Source organism: Phyllostomus discolor, chromosome 1, assembly GCF_004126475.2.
Source record: "Phyllostomus discolor isolate MPI-MPIP mPhyDis1 chromosome 1, mPhyDis1.pri.v3, whole genome shotgun sequence".
Taxonomy (NCBI): Eukaryota; Metazoa; Chordata; class Mammalia; order Chiroptera; family Phyllostomidae; genus Phyllostomus; species Phyllostomus discolor.
In genome coordinates this window covers 105,492,586-105,516,045 of record NC_040903.2, presented here as the reverse complement: position 1 = coordinate 105,516,045, position 23,460 = coordinate 105,492,586, and the positions used below count along the sequence as shown (strand labels likewise).

The 23,460-nt window shown below is 39.4% G+C and overlaps 1 protein-coding gene across 3 annotated transcripts in view; it reads left to right on the top strand.

Moving 5' to 3' along the window:
• Window positions 1-6,009: 6,009 nt before the first annotated feature.
• COPS4 (COP9 signalosome subunit 4) overlaps window positions 6,010-23,460 on the top strand; it is a 41,855-nt gene continuing 24,404 nt past the window's right edge. The window contains exons 1-2 of one of the 3 annotated variants that reach the window (XM_036027192.1): window positions 6,010-6,266; window positions 20,526-20,605. In XM_036027192.1, coding sequence (XP_035883085.1) covers window positions 6,193-6,266; window positions 20,526-20,605 — 154 coding nt within the window. In that variant the 5' untranslated portion in view covers window positions 6,010-6,192. The remainder of the gene's footprint in view (window positions 6,267-20,525; window positions 20,606-23,460) is intronic. The other 2 variants (XM_028506563.2, XM_028506561.2) reach the window with 2 other exon arrangements.

Below are 23,460 nucleotides of genomic sequence, written 5' to 3'. Positions count from 1 at the left end.
AGGAACAGAAGGTTTCCACATGATTGTCATCTCAGAAAATGTATTCTTTATGGAGTCAGGCATCTGCAATTAATGTACACTTGGACACTAAGAAAGAAAGAAGGAATTCTACAGAAATTTGGAGACTTTTTTTTTGCAATGTTTTACAACATTTCTTCAATCAAAAGCAAATATACAATTGAAACAATGAGCTCTTCAAAGCTCTCAGATATAGAAGTATGCAAAGAGAATGCATCTCAACCAAAATGGGCCAAACGGAAATTAGACATAAATGAAACTTCATGTCCTATTGATATATCTGGCCAAGTGATTTCAAGGGATCATAAAGTGAAGGAAAGTGATCATCTGATTCTCAAATGATGATTTCAAGCTAAAACAGGCAAATGATTCACCATTAAGAGTGTATTAATGTAAATTTTATATTCATAATCATTGTAACTTACATCCTGACTTTAAAGATAATTGTATATATTATGGCATTTAATCCCTCTGTACATACATTGCTATTTTATACATAGTATGATTTTAGTTTAGTAAAGAATATCAGTCAACAATAAATTTACTTGTCTATTTTTCAAAGAGAGAGACATAACAATTAAACAAATAATAATAGAGAGTTTTCCTGACCTAAAGACTTGCTTTTGCAGATGAAAGGGGTCACTGAGTTTCAGGTAAGATCAATGAGGAGAGACACACCTAAGCATACTCAAACAAAACTTGTGTAAAGAAATCTTAAAAATTCAAGGTGGGAAGAACAAGTTACTTATAAAAAGAAGAAAAGTAAGAAGAACAAAGAGGATGGGGAGCTGGGGGAAGGAGAGGAAAAGGGAAGGGAGAGGTAATGAACTGGAAAGGCAGAGGGGTAGGTGTGGAAATAAACATGAAGATCAATCAGGCAAAGGCTATTTCTACAGAGTTTTGTATAGCAATGGACTCAGCTCCCATTACTGTGTTGACCAGGAATCTAAGGCAGGCATGGAGTGGAAAAAATTTATAGTTTTATAAGAAAAGAAATTCAGGTATGCTATGATTAGAGGCTCTTTGCCTCTAATCGATTGGTTGCCTCTCATATACCCCCAACTGGGGACCTAGCCTGCAACCCAGGCATGTGTCCTGACTGGGAACCAAACTGGCAACTTTTCAGTGTGCAGGTCAGTTCTCAATCCACTGAGACACACCAGCCAGGGCTAAAACTGATTTTTAAACATAAAAAAACCCACAATGAATTGTCACCAACGTACAAGAGCATGCAAGAATATGATTCCCATGAGCCCTTCCATAGAAACTTGTTAAGGAACTAGTTTCAGGCTACTAAGATGGCTGGAGAGATATCAATATAAGAGCTGATGGTGACCATTAAATATATATTACTTATAAAGCTAAGATTAAATGAGGATTAAGATGAATTCAGCATTGTTTGTAATAGCTATATGTGCTCATTATGTAGATACAATGCAATTAAAAATGAGAGGAAATGAGAGGAATAGCAGGGAAATATTGAACTCGTTTTCAGCAATCATCTTGGCGGTGGTAGTATTAGTACTGTTATACTGAGGCTGTTTTGTGTGTAACATGGAATGAATGAAATGAATAATTATTGAATATATGGATTCTATAATTCCCTATGTACTTGTGAATCAGGATTCCAGATGTGGAAGGAGATACAAATGTAATACAGAAGAGGTTAAATAAAATCACCTAAATTGAACTTGGAAGTATCAGTATGAACTCATGAGTTATTTTATCCTTCAAATATGTAGACACTTCCTAGTTCTATCCTATGAAGAGTTCCCCAAATGACCAATGCGGTACCAATGAGAATCCTTAGCACTCATATTGATATCTGTAAATATCTTTTTAGGAAATAGAAACAGGGTTTTTTAAAAAGGTGGCTGATTCTGGGTCTAGGCTAGGAAACACACAAGATCACTCTAAAACAATTTTGTCACACAGCACTAGCCACATGTGAAATAAATGTACAGTAAGGATTAATGCTCAGAAAACAGCAGAATATACACAATGCTCTCTTTTTCTTCTCTAGCTAGGTATATATGAACTGGGCACATGGGACAGAGAGTGGAAGATGCACCAGGAAAAGGACCGAGGATGACTTTCTTTGCATATTTTTTTGGAAATTGAGGGTGTTGAGACCACCTAGTTGAATATGTAAAAATGAGGTGTCCTGGCCAGGAAAATGGCCTTATTCAATGAGAGTTTAGAGAGAAGAGATCCTATACCAGTAGTGTTGACATCTGCTACAGCAGGGCTACTCAAACTTTAATGTGAAGGAATTGCTAGATGGATTTTGTTAAAATAACAGTTTTTACTCGGTAGGTCAGGGCTGGGACCCAGTTTTGCACAGTGAAAAAGAAATAGGATTTGTGCACTTCCCTTGAGTTAATTAAAATATTCTTGGCTAACTTCTTGCTAAGCAACTGAAAAGAGGGTGAGAATAAGCTTTGAGTGCCATGCAAGTTTCTTTTCTTCACTGCTATAAGCAAAACCTAAAAATATGTAGCCTTCTCTCAGAGGTTGTAAAACCAGAGGACAACCAAGTCCAGGGTTTGTGCTGCCTGTCACTGCTCATCAAAAAAAAACCAAAAACAAACCAGAGATTATTGGATTATAATTGTGCTTTTATTAATATCAGAGGCCAGCAATCTGAAAAGATGGTTTGTAAAAACCCTACATCTACCTTACCTTGAGCTTTCAGAAGCAAGTTTATATAAGGAAAACATGGGGACTTGGAAGGGGGAAATTCCTAGTGGGAGCACAGACATGCTGTTTCTCTTGAGGGGGTAGTTGAAAGGGGAGTCATCCATTTTCTTCCCCAGCTCGCTCCCTTTGTTCACGTGTTATTTCTCCTGTTTACATTAGCATTCCCCTCTTCCTCAGACACCATGGTTTATGACCAGGGAGGGAATATATTCTCTGACTAAGGAGGAGAGGTATAAACCATTTGCTCTCAAGTGTCCCTGGTTAGGGGAGATATGGTCTTGCAATTCACCAGCTGGCTGTAAATTGCTCAAACTGTTTGACCTTGTTTAATTTTCTTGTCTCAGTTTCCCCATTCCACTTGCCCAGGAATTTCCCTAGCCTCTTACTATCCTGTCTCAATTGGGCAGTGATAATTAACAGTCTAGAAAGGGGAAGCCTTATTATATCAAAAAGTTTAGTAAAATTGCTGCTTACAATAATTAGGAAGGCAACCTCCCTCCCTAGCTTATATAGCTCTAGTGGAGATATCTGGAAGGAGGCAATTTTGTGTCTCACGGCTTCTTCTTGCTTTCAGCGATGTATTACAAGTAAAGTTTGAAGTCATGGTAATAAAAGGATAAAATGTGCATAAATTCTTAGGCTTCACTAAATTGAAAAAGCCAAATGCTAATGTACCCCTAAATAGCAGACAGGAAGGCTTGGCTTAGAGATTTCTGGTAGCCCATTAAGACTTTCTGGCATGTGCACGCGCGCGCACGCGCGCACACACACACACACACACACACACAGCAGAAAACAAAGATAAGGTGAAGCAAAAACTAAATTAATAGAGTTCTCTTCTCATTTAAGTCTATTGTTTCAGATGATTTCAAGGAAGCAATCACTAAAAAGATGGCAAGAATGGTTTGATCCCTGGCTGGCATGGCTCAGTGTATCCAGTGCTGGCCTGAGGACCAAAGAGTTGCCAGTTCGATTCCCAGTCAGGGCACAAGCCTGGGCTGTAGGCCAGGTCCCTAGTAGGGTACGCTCAAGAGACAACCACACGTTGATGTTTCTCTCCCTCTTTTCCTTCCATCCTTCCCCTCTCTCTAAACATAAATAAATAAAATCTTTAAAAATATACTTAAAAAAGACAATTGTTTGAAAACAACAAAAAATAAAGAAAGAATAGGTCGAGCAAAAAAGCAGGGAATAGGGCTAGTTTAACAACTACTTCTAGAAGCAACTTTGGATGTGGTTACTGACACCTGAAACTGGAAGCAAACAAAGTTTACTGAATGTTCAATGAAATTGTATTTTTGAAAAAATAAAAACACTGCCCTGACTGGTGTGGCTCAGTTGGTTGGGCATTGCCCCACAAAGCAAAGGGTTGTTGGTTCAATTCCCAGTCAGGGTACATGCCTGGGTTGTGGGTTCAGTTCCCAGTTGCATTTCAAGAGGCAACAAATCGATGTTTCTCTCTCACATCACTATTTTTCTCCCTCTCTTTTTCCCTTCCCCATCTCTAAAAAATAAATAAATAAATAAATAAATAAATAATAAGATAAATAAATAAAAATAAAAACCTTGAAAAACCTGGCTTACAAAAGCCTTCAATTGTTTAAGCTTCAAGGCATTCCCCCAAAGAGGGAATACTCTCCAATATCTAGTCAATTTGCATTCAGAGGTCAAAGATTGGGCCAACAGAACATAATAGACAATAGAGATTCCCTCAAAGAGCAAAACTAGGATTTAACCAAGGAACTTATTCCACCATCATGATAGTGGCTGTTCATAATTCCTACCCGGGATTCCACCATTACTATCAACAAGTAATCGCTTTATTTCCCATTCTTCCTTTTTCAGAGTTTTAACTGTGATTATCCTATTCCTGGTCCACTATCATTTCATATTACATGTATGGGGCATGAGGCAGATACTTTGTTTTATAGTCTATATTTCTCTGGACCATGAAAATCCACAATCTGACCTGATGGAGAAGATTGTGCATAATCAGACATCCTGAATTTTGAGCTGATATAGAAACTAAATGGGAATTTGAACTCTCTTCTTTAGAGGTGAGATTATTTTCCTGTACCAAGAAGTATGCACACAGATATTTAGGTGTCAGAAGGACAGAGTAGTAGAGATTGCTGATGGTCTCCCTAAAACCATCCTTTCCTTTTTTGGGGTAAAAGCTTACCCAGTTGGAAACCAAATTTCCAGTGTCACTGATGCTAGGCTTGATCATTTGACAAAGTTCAAATGATCAGGCCAACTTGATCACTTTCTTAAAGTATTTCCTTGTTCTAGTCTTCTCTTCATTCCTCTTTCCAATAGAGAGAACATGTTATTTTTTTTTGGAAAAGAGGATGGAAAAATTAAAAAGTTTTATATCCTTTGTAGCCAAGGCTGTAGAAAACCGCACTCCTACATATTGCTGGTAGAAAGGCAAAATTGTACCATTCTTATAAAATGCAATTTGGAGAGATCTTTAAAAATTTTAAGTAAATATCCCCTTTGACTTTTTTCGTGGAATGTATTCTACCTATACACATATAAAATGATGTATGTACAAGGTTATTCATTGAGTATTGGTTGGTTTAAAACAACTGAAATGTCTAGCTGTAAGGATTAAATAAACTATGGCATCATTTCATTTTAGGCAATACTCTTCAGCTCTAAATCAGAATGAGGAAGCTTCCTGTACTTACATGGTGAAATATCCAGAAAAAGTGAAAATCAATAGCAGAATAATGATATGCAGTGTTACCATTTGAAAACAAGAAAGGATAAAAATTTACATTTATTATTTTCAGAAAGAAAATCTGTAAGGCTATATAAGTAATGAATACAATTACATGAAAAGATATAATGAATGCGTAAGTTTTCTTCCAAATAGTACAGTTTCCAAAGTGAGAGGGCGCGTTATCTACAATTACATCTGGACAACAATGGCACTGTCCTGGACAAATTGGGATATACGATCAACCCATAAACAGGGTACAAAGTACGAGAGAGAATGTGGACATTTTAAATCGTGCTGTACAAAAGTACCTGTCTTTGATAAACTGGCAATAAAAACAATCCGTTCTTAACCATAGGTAGTTTAAAAGATGTTTTAAATGAACAAGGATAGTAAACCATATTTGCGAGACACGGAACTTAATGAAATCGCCCTCGTTTTTTTGCTTACCCGGAACTAACTAGAGTTGCACGAATGACCCACCCCTTGAGTTTATCCGCCAATCCGAAGTGGGAGCGTGCGAGTTTGAGCCTACGGGAGAGGTCTGGGCGGGCCTTGGACTTCAGGGGTGGAGCTTCGCGTTACTCAACCCTAGGGGCGGACCAAGCGCAAGCTCACACACTTGGCGCTCTGGCCCACACAGACGCTACTCGGTGGCATCTCGGGTTCCCTCTGGCTGCGCTCTGGAGGACTATTCTCGTTTTCTTTTTGGTTCTGAGGCCTGCATGCTTGGCTGAGCTGAAAGAAAGATGGCGGCAGCTGTGCGACAGGATTTGGCTCAGCTCATGAATTCGAGCGGCTCTCATAAAGATCTGGCGGGCAAGTGAGTATTTCCGAGGGCCATGGGAGGTGAGGAGGGAAGCCACAGAGCTGTTTTCCTTGGGTTGCCGGCGGCTTTCGGGTGTGTGGCCAGTAGTCGGCCTGCGGATCAAGGGGGCGGGCCTGATTGCGGTTGTGGAGGCAAATGTTGGAAGCAGCAGAAAGCTGGAGGGGACCTTGTGCAGGGAGCCCTTGGGGCCACAGACCTGCGGTGACTGGCAACCTTTTCCGCTCTCGACAGCATCCTTACTCGTCTCCTACGATTCTGGAAACGCGCTCTGAGGGACGACTGTTCCCACGGCCCTCCCAGCCTTCCCTGGTGGCACTTCCTATCGCTGGCTGGCCTCTCACACCGAATTGTGTATCTCTTTGGACTTTTTTTCAATTGGAAATTCTTTTGGGACCTCGATGCAGAATTTTTTAGCGAGGTCATTTCTTGAGGTTGTGGGGGGTTGAGGAGGTATAGCCGGTTATCATGTCCTCTAAAACCACTTGGACCATGTGTACTATCCGCCACCAACTCTGAAGAAGAGCACATGGGCTGATGTCCTCATAATATGGGTCAGGATGAATAGAACAGGTATCTGGATTGTTTGGCAATTTTGTCGCAATTTATGTAGAAGTTTTAGGTCACTCCAAGTTAAAATTGTGACATGTGCCTGTCAACAGTGTTAATCATAGATAGCTATAGATATTGTCCATTTCTCTTTGTAGATTTCGCAGTGCTGTTGCTTTATAATGGACATGCATTCTGTGTACAGTATGCTTCTCATATTAAGCCTGATATTTACATCCGGACAGCTGAGATCACTTGATCTATATTAATGGTATATGCCTGCTCTTACCTGGGCATTGAAACTGACTAATTTATATAGCAGAGCAACCTTTTCTTTGGTGGTAAGTGTAATAAACTTTTATCAGTGAGAAATTTTGCTGTGTATCTTGGGCTTTACTTTCTGTGGCAATTCCCCCCTCAGGAAACTGGTGATGATTAGATGACTTCTTGTTGACAGGGACAATATGTGTGTGTATATACACTTGTGTCACACTTACATCACATAGAACAGCACCTGACACTTAGAAAGTGCCATAAGATTATCTTTGTTACTATTATTATTAAACATTTATTAACTACATACTGAGTTATTCTTTGGGTTGGAAAATGACTTGACTATGCCTTCATAGCTCAATACTTTTTGCATATACTTTTTTATAGGTTTGGATGAAAGTAAAACTAACTTAGATCTTGCCCCATGTCTGCTTTTCTTTATGTTTTATTGAAAAAAGTAAGTGCATTAGTTATCACAAGAAGTATAGTTGTCATGTATTTGCAGATATCTGAAACTTAAGCACTTACTCCTCAGCTCTGAATTGCAGGTAAACAATAGTACCTATATTATTGGCTGCTTCAGTTATTTATTGCTGTGTAACAGACCAAAAGCTTAGTTGTAAAACAACTGTTTTTCTCAGGAGTTTTTGGGTGAACTGGGCTGTTTTGCTGATGTTGTCTGGACTTACTCATGCAGGTGCAGTTAGCTGGCAATTTAGGTGGGGCTAGTGGGCTAAAATGGATACCCATACATCTCTGGTTGGGTCTCTCTCCCCACACGGTCTCTCATTCAGTAGTTTAGCTGAGGCTTCCTTACAGAACCAAGAGGGTGAGAGTGGAAACTTTAAGATTTCATAAGGCTAGACTTGGAAGTCTCACAACATCAGTTCTCAAGTACTAGTCAAAGTAAGTCACAAGACCAGCCCAGATTAAGGGGAGAGGAAGTGAGTTTACCTCTTTATGGAAGGAGTGGCCAAATTACACTGCAAAGGTACATGGTCAGAGGGAGGCACAATTCATTGGAGGCCATTACTGTAACAGTCTACCCCATTGGATTATTGTGAAGATTAAATGAAATAATGTGCTTGATAACTGATAGCCATTGCTTTCTGAATAAAGGCTTGGCCTTGCCTGCAGCTATATATCTGGTCCTATCTGAGCAAGAATGTGTCAGGATATTTATTCTCATAACAAAACAGTTCCTCCAGCTACATGCTTTATGATAGAAACACTCTTGAAACATATCAGTAATTTCTGGGTTTATATTGGGAGCTGAGTGACAAAGGGTTCCATATTAAGGAATGATGGAAAAAAATGTTTCTAGAATATTGTTACTGTGTGTTCCTAGCAATAAACAGGATATCTAAAACAGTAGTTTTCAATAAATATATATATATTTATTTATTGACTTGAGAGAGATAGAGATTGATTTATTATTCCACTTATGTATGCATTCATTGGTTGATTCTTATATGTGCTCTGACTGAGGGTTGAACCTGCAACTTCCATGTTTTGGGATTATGCTCTAATCATCTGAGCTACCTGGCCAGGGCCAATAAATATTGATTCAGTAAATTCTACGAAGGTTTAGAGCTTAAATTTGAATCCAAGTTTGTCTACTTTAAAAAGCACATTTTTAACCTATACTGCTTTTCTTGCCAAAACTTCAATTAAAAATGTTTTCTCATAACTATGAATTAACACGGCAGTGTCAGTTGATAGTTTTGATAATTGATAGTGATAATTGGCTATATGAAAAGCATTTTTGCAAATTTGTACACTGCTTTTGTACATATATGTATTGTGTTTGTTTGTTTTGTCATACAAAGCTTTAGAAGAGGAGGAGCTCCTTGAGAGGGAACATTTGAATAGATGGCTGTTATGATAGCCTTGTCTTATTCACTTAGCTAAAATCTACTTGGTTTTTCAAAACTCAATTCATATGTTGTTTTTTCCTAAAGCCTTCTCTGAACAACCACCAGTATACACTCATACCCATCCACACACAGGACCTGGTTAGTTGCTTTTCTTATGCCCCATACATATACTTTTTACCTTTGTCATAAAGAGGTATGGATGATAGGTATCTGTTGAGTTAATCCTATAAAATAGAACCTTTTTTTAAAAAAAGATTTTATTTATTTATTTTTAGAGAGGGAAGGGAGGGAGAAAGAGAGAGAGAAGAAACATCAATGTGCGGTTGCTGGGGGCCATGGCCTGCAACCCAGGCTTGTACCCTGACTGGGAATCGAACCTGCGACACTTTGGTTCGCAGCCCTCGCTCAATCCACTGAGCTACACCAGCCAGGGCAAAATAGAACCTTTTATGTTTTTCTTTTCTTTTCAGTTCTGGATTATGGAGGGTACAGAGGAAGATACTGGATCTTTGGAGTCTAAATATTTCATTTTAGCCCTGGCTGAATAGCTCAGTTGGTTAGCTTGTTGTCCTGATATGCTGAGGTTTTGGGTTTGATTCCCAGTCAGGGCACTTACAAGAATCAACCAAGGAATGCATAATAAGTGGAATAGCAATTCAGCGTTTCTTCTTCCTTCTCTTTCCTCTCTAAAAAATTAGTGAATTAAAAAAATATTTAAACATTTTATTTTATAAGCAGTTATCTTGGAGAAAGGAAAGTAACGGCAGGTGTTTTAGCTGCCTTTGATTATTAGAAAAGCTGTTTGGAAGAAAATAAATTCCTCTGCCTTAAAGAGGTAGACTTTGGATTAGAATGGAATAAAACTTAAACAATAGAGGATACACACAGGCACACACACACACACACACACACACACCTCAGAGAATAGATTGCATGACCTTAAAGGCCCCTTCTAACTCAGATTCTCTAGTTTTTTGTTATTCCTGCACCCAGCAGTTTTAGTGGATCCCATCTCAAGAGTGAAGTTCCCTAACATCTAGTGTTCACTCTGCACCAAAAGCAACTTTACTTACTTTTTTCATAAGCCTTAAAAAGTAATATTTTTTATATTATATATGAGAAAACTGAAGTGCAGAAGTGAAATACCTTGCTCCAAGGTCACATAGCTAGTGGTGAAGCCAGAATACAACTTGCTTGGCTCATAGCCCTTAAGTCCAAACATATTTACCTTTTGGTCCTATATTGTTTTCCATACTGGAAAATTGCAGTCCAAACTGGAATACATTTCAGATAGTGATTTTTTTCTTTTTTGGTGCTTAGAATGCCTGTCTTTCCCACATTTTTTCCCACTTAACACAAAGTTGAAATCTTTAGAATGCTTAAAGATAAATCTCATTAGGAAATTATTTCTCTGTCTTAAAAAATTATGTTAACACCTGTTTTTAAGATTTTTGTCTTTTAATTTTTGGCAACTTCATTATGAGGTCATAATAAAGGTCTATGTGGGTATATTTTTACTTATTTATGTCAGTTACCTTTGCTGTGAAGCAAACCTCTGCAAAACTTGCTGGCTTGCAACAACAATCATTTCCTTAGTTCATAATTCTGTTGGTTGCCAGTTTGGGCTGGACCCAGCTGATGTTTCTTCTCTGTTCCACATGGTCTTGGTTCCATATGGGCTCCCACATGTGCCTGTAGTCAGCTGCAGGTCAGGTAGGCATCTCCGCTTCTGTGTGTTGGCTGGGGCAGTGAAGGTGACTGAGCTACATATTTCATTATTCAGTAGGTTAGCTTGACCTTGTTCATGTGGCAACAGTAGGGTTCCAAGAGATAAAAACATATATAAGGCCTCCTGAGGTTCAGTTTCAGAACAGGCACTTCACTTCTATTGCAGTCTATTGGTCAAAACGAGCCCAGATCAAAGAGTGGGGAATAAACCACCTCTTGTTGTGGAACTACGAAGTCACATTCACATTGCTAAGGGACATAGAGACAATAAAAGAATTGTGGCCTCTTTATGTAAATACTCTACCACATTATCCTGGTTGAGTTTCATTTTATTTCTTGAATCAATAGGTTGGCTTTTTTCATTGTTCTTAGAAGTTTTCAGCTATATCTCTTTATTTTTTTTAACTTATGTTTTATTGATTATGCTATGACAGTTGTCCTGATGTTTTCTCCTTTTGCTCTCCTTCAACCAGGACCCCCTACTCCCTCAGGCAATCCCCCCCACCATTGTTCATGTCCATGGGTCATGTGTGTAAGTTCTTTGGTTATTCCCTTTCCTATACTGTACTTTACATCCCCATGACTATTCTGTAACTGCCTATTTGTACTTCTTAATCCCCGCACCTCTCACCCATTCCACTCCCCCATCTCTTTATCTTTATCCTTTGGCATTTTAATTAGATGCGTCTTGGGGTGGGCTTTTTATATCCATCTTGTTTGGGATTCTTTGCTTCCTGGACTTCCATGGTTTTTTCCTTCACCAAATTAGGAAAGTTTTTTTTTCATTGTTTTCAGATAGAGTTCCAATTTCTTGCTCTTTCTCTTCTCCTTCTGGTACCCCTATGAAGCGAATGTTGGATTGCTTAAAGTTGTCCCACTGGCTGCTTATATGATCCTCATTTTTTTATTCTTTTTTCTTCTTATTATGCTGATTGGTTGTTTTTTGCTTCCTTATCTCCCCAATCATTGATTTGATTCTTGGCTTCATCCACTCTACTATTGTTTTCCTATAAATTGTTCTTTATTTCAGTTAGTGTGTCTTTAATTTCTGACTGGATTTTTTTATGCTGGTGAAGTCCTCACTAAGTTCCTTGAGCATCCTTATAAACAGTGTTTTAAACTCTGCATCTAATGGGTTGCTTATCTCCATTTCATTTAGCTGTTTTTCTGGATTTGTGATCTGTCCTTTCATTTGGGCCATGTTTCTTATTGTATTCATTTGCCAGCCTCCCTGTGTTTGTTTCTATGTATTAGGTGCAGGTGCTTTGACTCCGTGTCTTGGTAGCGTGGCCTAATGTAGTAAGTGCCCTGTAGGGTCCAGTGGCACAGCCTCCCCATCACCAAAGCTGGGTACTTGAGGTGCACACTTTGTGTGGGCTGAGTACACCCTCTTCCTGTCATTGATCCTTGATTGCTATTGGCAGATCAGTGGGAGGGATTTACCCAGGCCAGTCAGCTGCAAGGATTGACTGACCACTGACTACCAACCTCCACCTTCCATGGAGGATCATCTGTGCAGGGCCAGAGTGGTGGTGCTCCAATATGGTCGTAGCTTTCCACTGGGTGCACTGGCCCTGGGGTTTCCCAGGTGCTGCAGGCCAAGATCAGCTGCCACCTGTGTTTTGCCTGGGGCCACCCTGCCTGAGTTATAAAGGAATCTGAGGTGGCTGCTACTTGTGCTGGGCTTGGGGATTTCCAAGCAAAGCCAAGCTGTGAATCTAGGCTGCTAGTTCTGGTCCCAGGGCTCACTGAAGCCAGCTTTGGCTTGTTTGTTGGTAGGATTTAGGAAGTTACAAAGCTTCAGACCAGCCATTCACATAGAAAAGCAACGCTGGTAGGCCCATAAGTTCAGTGGGGCAGAGTCTCTGATGATCTCCAAGGCTGGTCAAACTGTGTTAGCCAGGTTGACCGAACCTTAGATATGACACGAGTCTGCTAGCTCTGTGGGGAGAGGGCCCAGAAAAGGGACAGTGGCCTCTGCTCGCCTTGATGCCACATACCTCAGCCTCTCCCTGAACAACACTGGTACCCCTCAAGCCACCTCTCCCATGCTAGGGCCCAGAGGGAGTGAGTCTGAGTAGGCGAGTCCTGTGTGTGGGGTCTTTAAGAGGAACTGCTTGGGGCTCTAGCAATTTCTTCTACTGACTCAGTTTTTGCAGCCAGAAGTTGTGAGGACTTATCTTCCTGGCACTGGAACCCTGGGCTGGAAGGCCTGGTGTGGGGCTGGGACTCCTGGCTCTGGAGATATCCCTCCTGAATTTTTATCCACCACATGTGGATGTGGGACCAGCCTGTTTTGCCTCTGGGCCCCTCCTACCAGTCTGGATGGATGTAGTTTCTTTAATTCTGTAGTTGTCACACTTCCATTTAACTTGATTTGTGTTAGTTCTGAGCGATGGTTCTATTTTAGTTGTAATTTTGTTGTGGTTGTGCAAAGAGGTGAGCAATGTCTGCCTACACTGCCAGCTTGACTGGATGTCTCCAGCTATATCTCTTTAAATGTTGCCTCTTTTCTATTCCATTTTCTCCTCTAGGACTCTACTGAAACCCCTGTTATGTTCTCTTACTGTGACCTCTGTGTCTGTTACTCTGTCTTCTAAACTTACCATTTTAATCCTTTATTCTGGATAAGTTCTTCTGATCTGCTTTCTAGCTTATCAGCTCTTCAGATGTGCCATTAAGCACTCCATTGAGCCCTAGCTGGTGTAGCTCAGTGGATTAAGTACTGGCCTGCAAACCAAAGGGTCACCGGTTCACTTCCCAGTCAGGGCACATGCCTGGGTTGTGGGCCAGGCCCCCAGTAGGGGGCACACAAGAGGCAACCACACATTGATATTGCACTCCCTCTCCTTCTCCTTCCTTTCCCCTCTTTCTAAAAATAAAATCTTGGGAAAAAAAAAAAACTCCATTGAGGTGTTAAGTTTAGTTATAGTACATTTGTAGTTTTATAGGTTTTGGTGGTTCTTTTTTCAAATGACACTTTAAAAAAAGATTTTGTTTATTTATTTTTAGATTAGTTGCCTCTCGCATGCTCCCCACCGGGGGATCTGACACACAACCCAGGCATGTGCCCCTACTGGGAACTGAACTGGTGATCCTTTGGTTCACAGCTCTTATTCAATCCACTGAGCTACACCAGCCAGGGCTCAAATGACACTTTTTATGACTCCTAGTTTCTTGCTGAAATTTAAACCTTGCCTTTATCTCCATATACATGATTGTATTATGGTCTCTCCAATACTCCAGTGTCTGGAGTCTCTTGTTACTGGCTGTTGTTTTTGTTGATCTTAGCTCATATTGTCATGTGTAATCTTTGTTGAGCAAATTATCTAAAAATGTATTTTTAGGAACAGTAGGAGGCCTAGGATGTGACCTTTCAGAGAGGATTTTCATTTCTTTCTGCCAGGCACCTGAGGGTGCTAGCAGTCTAGGACTTAGACTTCAGAATTTTTTGCTTTACCTTGGTGATCCTTGGAATAGATTTTGTAACCTTACTTCCAAAGTGCTAGTGTTTTATCCTTTGGCAGGCAAAGAACTGAAATCCCTGTTCTTCCAGCTCTATTAGTATGCTAGAAATTGCAACTTGCTTCTTAGTTTTTCTAACAGATGGCAGAATGTCCCAAAGCAGAACCCACCCACTCCTCCACCAAAAATGACTCTACCTCTCAGCTGTCTTTCCAGAGTCAGCAAATATTTTAAGGCAGAAGCTGTTACTCATCTCTTTATGTTCTTGTTCTCACCTGTTTCCTCTTTCTGTTAGGACTTTATGCTTTTTTTGTATCTATCTATCTATCTATCATCTATCTATTTAAGGTAGGGTTGGTCTAATCATCTAGTTCACCATTACTGTAAATGAAAGTTCTATTATACATGCCCAGTTCACTCATTTTGGTCCTACATAGTGACTGGGGTACATTTTCATTTGTATGTTTTATTTACCTCCAGATTCCTTTCAAGTGCTAAGAAACCATGAATTGACTTACTGTACTTTAGCTCAGATACATATACATAATAAATGCTCAAAAAACATTTGTTTTTTAATTTTCTTTTTTAAAATATATTCTATTGATTATGCTATTACACTTGTCCCATTTTCCCCCCTCTATTCCCCTCCACATCCTCTCCCACCCACATTCCCCTCCTTTAGTTCATGTCTGTGTGTCATAAGTTCTTTAGCTTCTACATTTCCCATAGTATTCTTGCCTCCCCCTGTCTATTTTCTACCTACCGTCTATGCTACTTATTCTCTGTACCTTTTCCCCCTCTCTCTTCCTCCCACTCCCCTGTTGCTAACTCTCCATGTGACCTCCATTTCTGTGGTTCTGTTCCTGTCCTACTTGTTTGCTTAGGTTGTGTTTGTTTTTGGTTTTGGTGTGGTTGTTAATAATTGTGAGTTTGCTATCATTTTACTATACATGTCTTTTATCTTTTTCTTAGATAATTCCCTTTAACATTTTATATAATAAGGGCTTGGTGATGATGAACTCCTTTAACTTGACCTTATTTGGGAAGCACTTTCTACCCTTCCATTCTAAATGAAAGCTTTGCTGGATAGAGCAGTCTTGGATGTAGGTCCTTGCCTTTCATGACTTCAAATACTTCTTTCCAGCCCCTTCTTGCCTTCAAGGTTTCTTTTGAGAAATGAGCTGACAGTCTGATGGGAACTCCTTTGTAGGTTACTGTCTTCTTATCTCTTGCTGATTCTAGGATTCTCTCCTTCATTTTGATCTTGGCTAATGTAATTATGATGTGCCTTGGTGTGTTCCTCCTTGGGTCCAACTTCTTTGGACTCTTTGAGCTTCCTGAACTTCCTGGAAGTCTATTTCCTTTGCTAGATTAGGGAAGTTCTCCTTTATTATTTGTTCAAATAATGTTTCCACTTCTTGCTCTTCCTCTTCCCGTTCTGGTACCCCTATAATTTGGATGTTGGAATGTTTAAAGATGTCCTAGAGGTTCCTAAGCCACTCCTTATTTTTTTGAATTCTTGTTTCTTCATCCTTTTCTGTTTGGTTGGTTGTTTCTTCCTTCTGGTCCACTCCATTGATTTGAGTCCCAGTTTTCTTCCCATCACTATTGGTTCCCTATGTATTTTCCTTCTGTTCACTTAGTGTAACCTTCATTTTTTCATCTAATTTGTGACCAAATTCAACCAATTCTGTGAGCATCCTGATCACCAGTGCTTTGAACTGTGCATTTGATAGGTTGGCTGTCACTTCGTCACTTAGTTGTATTTTCTCTGGAGCTTTGATCTGTTCTTCCACTTGGGCCATTTTTTTTTGTCTTGTCGCACCTGTTACATAGTGAAAGGGCGGAGCCTTTGGTGTTCACCAAGGTGGGGCAACCCAGTTGCTGGGTTATGCTGCTGTATGTGGGGGTAGGGTCTGAGAGGGAACAATGGTACTTGCTTGGCTCAGGGCTGGCTTTCAGTCATTTCCCCCACTACCGATAAGAAAATTGGGCCCTTCTGGTGCCGATTCCCTTGTAGGTTGGTTAGGGTATGTTCTAGGACCCTGTAGGTCTCTCCAACGAACTCTCCTGTGAAGCTGGGAGCCTCTCCCGGCACCTCAACCCCCACAGGTGTTTTCAATCAGTGTTTTGAGGCTTTATTTCCCCCTCGCTGGAGCCCTGGGTTGTATGGTCTGTCTTGCTCCCCAGTTTTGCCTGGTTTATCTGTGCAAGAATGTGGGACCACCAGGTCAGCCAGCTGCCTTGTGCACCTTGCCCTGCTTCACAATTGCCACCTTGCTTGGTCTGCCTGTTGCCACCCCAAGCCTGGGGTCTGCCAGCCTCCACCTGTGCACCCAGGGTCCGCCTGCTGCGGACTTGGGTGCCCAGGGTTTGTCAGATGCTGCCTTGGGTGCCCAGTGCCACCACTTTTTTTGCCACCACTCCTCTCCACCCACCCGCCCGACTCTCCCCCTCCTACTGGTCTGGATCAATGTGTCTATTTTAACTCCTTGGTTGCCGGGCTTCCATACAGTTCAATTTTCTGTGAGTTCTGGTTGTTATTTTGTTTCTAAATTGTTGTCCTTATTTTGGTTGTGTGAGGAGTCACAATGGTACCTACGGCTCCATCTTGGTCGGAAGTCAACAAACATTTGTTGATAAATGGATAGGACAGGTGCAAGGTACCTTAATTAATGAAATTTATTTTTCTCCATAATATTTTTTAAGGAAAAAATATTTGGAACTTGCCATGTTCTTAATGTCAATTGCTTTCCCATCTTTTCCACTGAGTACATACTGAGTGTTTAATAAAAAGCTATTATTATTTTTCTTAAAATCTTCTCTGACTAATCTAACCCATTTTGGTTTTATTCGCTTTTGAATTAAAATATTGCCTCCTTACTTATATTTCTTACACTATTCAGTTTTATTGTAACTTCTGTTTTTGTTTTATTGTAATTTAATACTTGACATATTTGATTTTTTCTTTTATTTTTATTAAGAGCTATAAGATCTTAAAAGACTAAGGTTATTTAAAATTTTTGATGTCATACACAGAATCTCATATAGCATCTTCAAAAGGCTAGGTGCTCAATTAGCATTTTTGGGTAACTTTTTATAGCAATATTAAATGGCTATTTAAATCTCTTATGTAAAATCGGTTTATTAGTCATTCCTTATTTTTATTGTGAAAAAGTAAGTTCTGGTCTTACATACTAGAATTTACATAGAGAAGGAGCAAGGCTCCTGTACCCCAGCTCTGTACCTTAATCTATAAAAGTCAAGAGTTTGAGTAGGCAATTTCTAAGACCCTGGCAAATTATATAATTTGTTGATATAAAGCTTTTTATCACTTTATTTTTAATTTTTATTTTTTAAATTTCACTGGAGTATATACCTACTGATTCCTTGGGTGGGGGGTGATGGAGAGAGAGAGAGAGAATGAGAAAGAGAGAGAAGGGGAAGAGGGAGAGGGAGAAACATGGATGTGAGAGAGCAACATGATCCTACCATGACACACCGCAACCCAACCATGTGCCCAACTTCCCCCCATTTCATGCCCAGGAGAATGCTTCAACCAACTGAACTGTCCTGCTAGGGTCACTTTTGAAATTTATTTTGGTGTATTCGTATTACACATTAGTTGCTTTATGAGTTATGAAACTGTGTGTTAAAACTTACGTTAATCATCAAATTTCACTAAGTGAGGCATTGTCATCTTTGAATATAATATTATTAGTACAAAATAATCTATGAGGATGTAAGAATAAGAGTTCAGCCATAAGTTCTGATTTAATTGAATATGAAAAATAAGCAAATCAGCCCTGGCTTTTGTGGCTCAGTGGATTGAGCACCGGCCTGCAAACCAAAGGGTTGCTGGATCAGCTCCCAGTCAGGGCACATGCCTGGGTTGCCGGCCAGGTCCCCAGTAGGGGACACATGAGAGGCAACCACAAATTGACGTTTCCCTCTCTTTCTCCCTCCCTTTACTTCTCTCTTAAATATAAATAAACAAAATCTTCAAATTAAAGAAAAAATTAGCCAGTCAAAAAAAATAAATAATTGATTATATTAATTTAAAGTGTGCCCAGGGCAGTAAAGTAAGGGTATAAATATAGATATGGAGAATATTGTGTGTGTGTGTGTTTAGAGAATGAGATGGATAACTGAATTTTATGCCTCAAATGTAGTAATTTTTTTAAAGATTTTATTTATTTATTTTTAGAGAGGGAAGGGAGGGAGAAAGAGAGAGAGACACACACACACACATCAATGTGCGGTTGCTAGGGGTCATGGCCTGCAACCCAGGCATGTACCCTGACTGGGAATCGAACCTGTGACACTTTGGTTCGCAGCCTGCGCTCAATCCACTGAGCTACGCCAGCCAGGGAAATGTAGTAATTTTTAAAGTAACAGTTCTTATTTTAAAATTTAACAGTATTTCCTTGCTTTCTTAGAATAGTTCATATGTTTTGGAGTTTGCTATCTTTTCTGTCAGTATACCTGCTATCTTACAAAGTCAGTTTTATTCATTGTAGTTTTGAAAAATCATATAGTCAAGGTTGTAACACTATTGTGTGAACTGAGAATCAGTAAATGATGAATGATAGCTTGAGGATATGCCCTACAAAATACAAGTCATAAACTTGAATGAGTTTGAACCCTATTTATGAATTTTTATTTCTTAACTATTCTGGATGACATTCTGAATAATTGCAATGCTATTAGGTTTGTAAAATGCATTAACTAATGGTTTTATTAAGTATTATGATTAAGACAAATGAAGTAAAAATAGTAGTCATGTACTTACCATTTAATTGAATAATTACCAACAAATAAAATGAAATAAAGCAATGAAATGTTACCAATACTGTTGAATATTTGGGTGCTTATGATGTGTCAAGTACTGTTCCAAGCTTTGTAGATATAGCAGTGATCAAAACAAAGAACAGTTTTTGCCCTTATGGAATTTTTATTGTAGGAAGGAATTTGCCATTGCTTAATAGTTATGTTGTTTCTGTTTTTAGCATTTCCTCCATCCTTTTAAGAATGCTAATTTTTCCTCAGAAAACTAAAAATGGATCTGCCTTTTGACCCAGCAATTCCACTGCTGGCACTATATTCTAAGAAACCTGAAACACCAATCCAAAAGAACCTTTGCACCTCAACGTTCATAGCAGCACAATTTACAATAGCTCAGTGCTGGAAACAACCTAGGTGTCCATCAGTAAATGATGGATCAAAAAAGTATGGTACATTTTATACAATGGAATTCTATGCAGCAGAAAGAAAGAAGGAGCTCCTACCCTTTGCAACAGCATGGATGGAGCTGGAAAGCATTATGCTAAGTGAAATAAGCCAGGCAGTGAAAGACAAATACCATATGATCTCACCTTTAACAGGAACCTAAACAACAAAATAAAGAAACAAGCAAAATATAGTCAAAGACACTGAAATAGACGATAGGCTGACAGTGACCAAAGGGGAGAGAAGAGGGAATTTCAGGGGAGAATGGAAAGGGTTTACAGGAACAAGTATAAAGGACACATGGGCAAAATCTCGGGAGGGTAGGCTGGAATGGAAATAAAAGGCAGAAAACTGTACTTGAACAATGACTTAAATAAAATTTAAAAAAAGAATGCTAATTTGAATCTTATATGGTCATGAATATTAGGCAGAATAGTTATTAGAACTGAATGCAAGTAAAGAATTAATAGGCACTAATGACAGCATAAATGGTGTTCTATGAGTGTATTTGGCTTGGTGGAGTTTATTTTGTACACTAAGACATTCAATTTCTAATATTGAATTTCATTGCCTAGTTGACATTATTCTTTTGTTTAGACCCTTAGATTTATTAGGTCCACAAGAGGAAGGGGTTCTGGGTCTCCTTGAATAATGTTCTTGTGTGTCTGTGTAATATATAATTGAAGAAAATAATGGCTTATCTTTTAAGGCATTTGAAAAGAAATTGACTTTTTAGTTTAAATTCAAAACTACAGCTTTCAAGCAAAAGTGGCATTTTGGGTCTAGGAACTTATACATTTATCTTTTCTCATGATGGGCTTGAAAACTTTTTAAAAGTATGGTATATGGTAAAACAAACTAGAAGAACTGGAATCTTAGAATCATAGATTGGCTTTTTAGTTTTAATTCAAAACAAACTCTCAAGCAAAAGTGGCATCTTAGATCTAGTAACTTATTAGATTCTTGTCATGGACTCAAATTTAAAAAGAAAAAAAAATCTGTGGTATACTATAAAGAAAAACAAAATGAGAGCACTGTGAAAGATGCCAGAGTAAATAGAAATGAATAAACATCAAAGTTAACATTAGAATATATAGTGGCCTCTGAACATTATTTTTATTTGTTATTGTTTTAGGTATCGTCAGATCCTGGAAAAAGCCATTCAGTTATCTGGGGCAGAACAGCTAGAAGCTTTGAAAGCTTTTGTGGAAGCAAGTAAGTGGAATGAAAATTCTGTGTTTGCTTTGTGTTAGTGAATAGGACTATAAAGCTTGCTTAAGCCTTGTTTTATATCAAATCATCATTATAAGTGCATGAGATTAAATTTATATACAGGGTGAGACACAAGGAGGTTTAGTTTTGAGTATCCAAAACATAGTTTGTTCTTTTATTATTATTTATGACTATTATTTTCCATACAAACAACTGTAAACCTACTTTTGCCTCACACTACATTGAAATTGATGAATTAAATTCTACATTTAGAATTTAAACTATTTACAACTTGATTTTTGTCATGAATTGTCTTCAGAGTTACATTCCCAATTAAGATTTTCTATAGTTGCCAGTAATAGTAACTGATGGGGAACAATATAGAATAATGACAAAAATAGTCTGAATTTAAATCCCAGTCTGCTATTTTATTAGCTATGCCATCTTGGTAAGGTATTTAACCTCTTTTTGCCTCCTTTACTTATCTATAAAGTGAGGAGATGATACATACCCTATAAAATTGTTGGGAGATTAAATGAGTTATTATACATTTTAAAGTACTCAGAATTAGTACCTGGCATATAATAAGTGCTATATAAGTGTGAACTGTTATTATTGCTAAGATCATTCCTTTTGAATAGGAACTAGAAATATCCATTCTTTAAGACACTGTTCCCCGCTCCCTGACTTCAGTTATCTAGAAAATTACTCAAAATCCAGGCTGGGACTTCTGGCCAAGATGGAGGCGTTGGTAGATACACTGTGCCTCCTCTCACGACCAAAAGAGGGAGAACAAAAAATTTAAAAACAAAAAACAAACAGAACTGATAGAAAATCGAACTGTATGGAAATCTGACAACCAAGGTGTTAAATAAGAAACATTCATCTAGACCAGTAGGAGGGGCAGAGACAGTAGGAGGGGCAGAGATGGGTAGCCTGGTGGAGAGGACTTGCAGCAAGGCTGTGGCTGGAGGACTGGGCATTCCCACATTCAGGTGCAGGTAAACAGGGAGGAACTATTGGGGAGTGAGATAGACCTCGGAACCCAGGGCTCCAGTGCAGGGAAATAAAGCCTCAAAGCCTCTGACTGAAAACACCTGTGGGAGTTGAGGTGGTAGCAGGTGAAACTCCCATCCTCACAGGAGAGTCTGTTGGAGAGACCCACAGGGTCCTAGAATATACAGAAGCCAACCCACCTGGGAATCAGCACCAGAAGGGCCCAATTTGATTGTGGGTGGCAGGGGAAGTGACTGAAAACCGGCAGAGAGCAGAGTAAGTGGCATGGTTCCTCTCAGACCCCTCTCTTGCATTACAGCATCACAACGCAGCGAAGTGGGTTGCCCTGACCTGGTGAACACCTAAGGCTCCTCCCCTAACTATGTGACAGGTGTCCGGAGACCCTGCCCCCCCGCCCCAAAGTGGCCCAAATGGAAGAACAGATCAGAGCTCCAGAAAAAATACAACTAGTTAATGAAAAGATAGCCAACCTATCAAATGCACAGTTTAAAACACTGGTAATCAGGCCGCTCACAGAATTGGTTGAATATGGTCACAAATTAGAGGAAAAAATGAAGGCTATGAAAAATGAAATAAAGGAAAATGTACAGGGAACCAACAGTGACGGGAAGGAAACTGACCTCAAATCAACAGTTTGGAGCAGAAGGAAGAAATAAACATCCAACCAGAACAGAATGAAGAAATAATTTTTAAAAATGAGGAGAGGCTTAGGAACCTCCAGGACATCTTTAAACATTCCAACATCCGAATCATAGGGTTGCCAGAAAGAGAAGAGGAAAAGCAAGAAATGGAAAACTTATTTGAAAAAAATAATGAAGGAGAACTTCCCCATTCTGGCAAAGGAAATAGACTTCCAGGAAGTCCAGGGAGCCCAGAGAGTCCCAAAGAAGTTGGACCCAAGGAGGAACACACCAAGACACATCATAATTACATTACCCAATATTAAAGATAAGGAGAGAATCTTGAAAGCAGCAAGAGAAAAGGAGAGAATTACTTATAAAGACATTCCCATTAGACCATCAGCTGATTTCTCAAAAGAAACCTTGCAGGCAAGAAGAGGTTGGAAAGAAGTATTCATAGTTATGAAAGGCAAGGACCTACATCCAAGATTACTCTATCCAGCAAAGGTTTCCTTTAGAATGGAAGGGCAGATGAAGTGCTTCCCAGATAAGGTCAAGTTAAAGGAGTTCATCCTTACCACGCCCTTATTATATGAAATTATTAAAGGGAATTGATGCAGGCCCACAGTGTCTGTGTTATTATGGATGAAATGAGACATTCACACGGACTACTGAGTCTGGTGGAGGAAAAGGGAAGGGACAGCATGGCTTTTCTTTCAAGGGGAGCAACAGCCGCCACCTCCATCATGATAGGCCTTTATTTCTATTTCCCCACACATTACATTATGGTCCTCATTTACTTTGCACAGATTCGCTTTAGGTGGTTACCTTTTACAGAAGACAAAGGATCCAATGCTGCTAATCACAGCACAGAAGAGGGATATTTGCAAATGAAATGGCGGAAGTAGTTGAACCAGTTACACTCGTCCTTGGAAAGTTTAGCATGGGTTTTTAGGAAGTTGCTTTGCAGTAAATGTTTGCTGCCTCATTTTAGGGTGAGGGAGTTTTAGTAAAAAGCAAGGCTCAAAGCGGCCTAGGCACATTGCAGGCCTGATTCCCCATAGGAGAACCCGTCTGTGTGTGTGGGTCCAGTGGGAGTTGGGCCCACATCATGCAGAGTGGCCTCCCACAGGGAATTATCTAAGAAAAAGAAGATCAAAACTATGAATGGTAAAATGACAGCAAACTCACAGCTATTAACAACTGAACAACAAAAAAAAC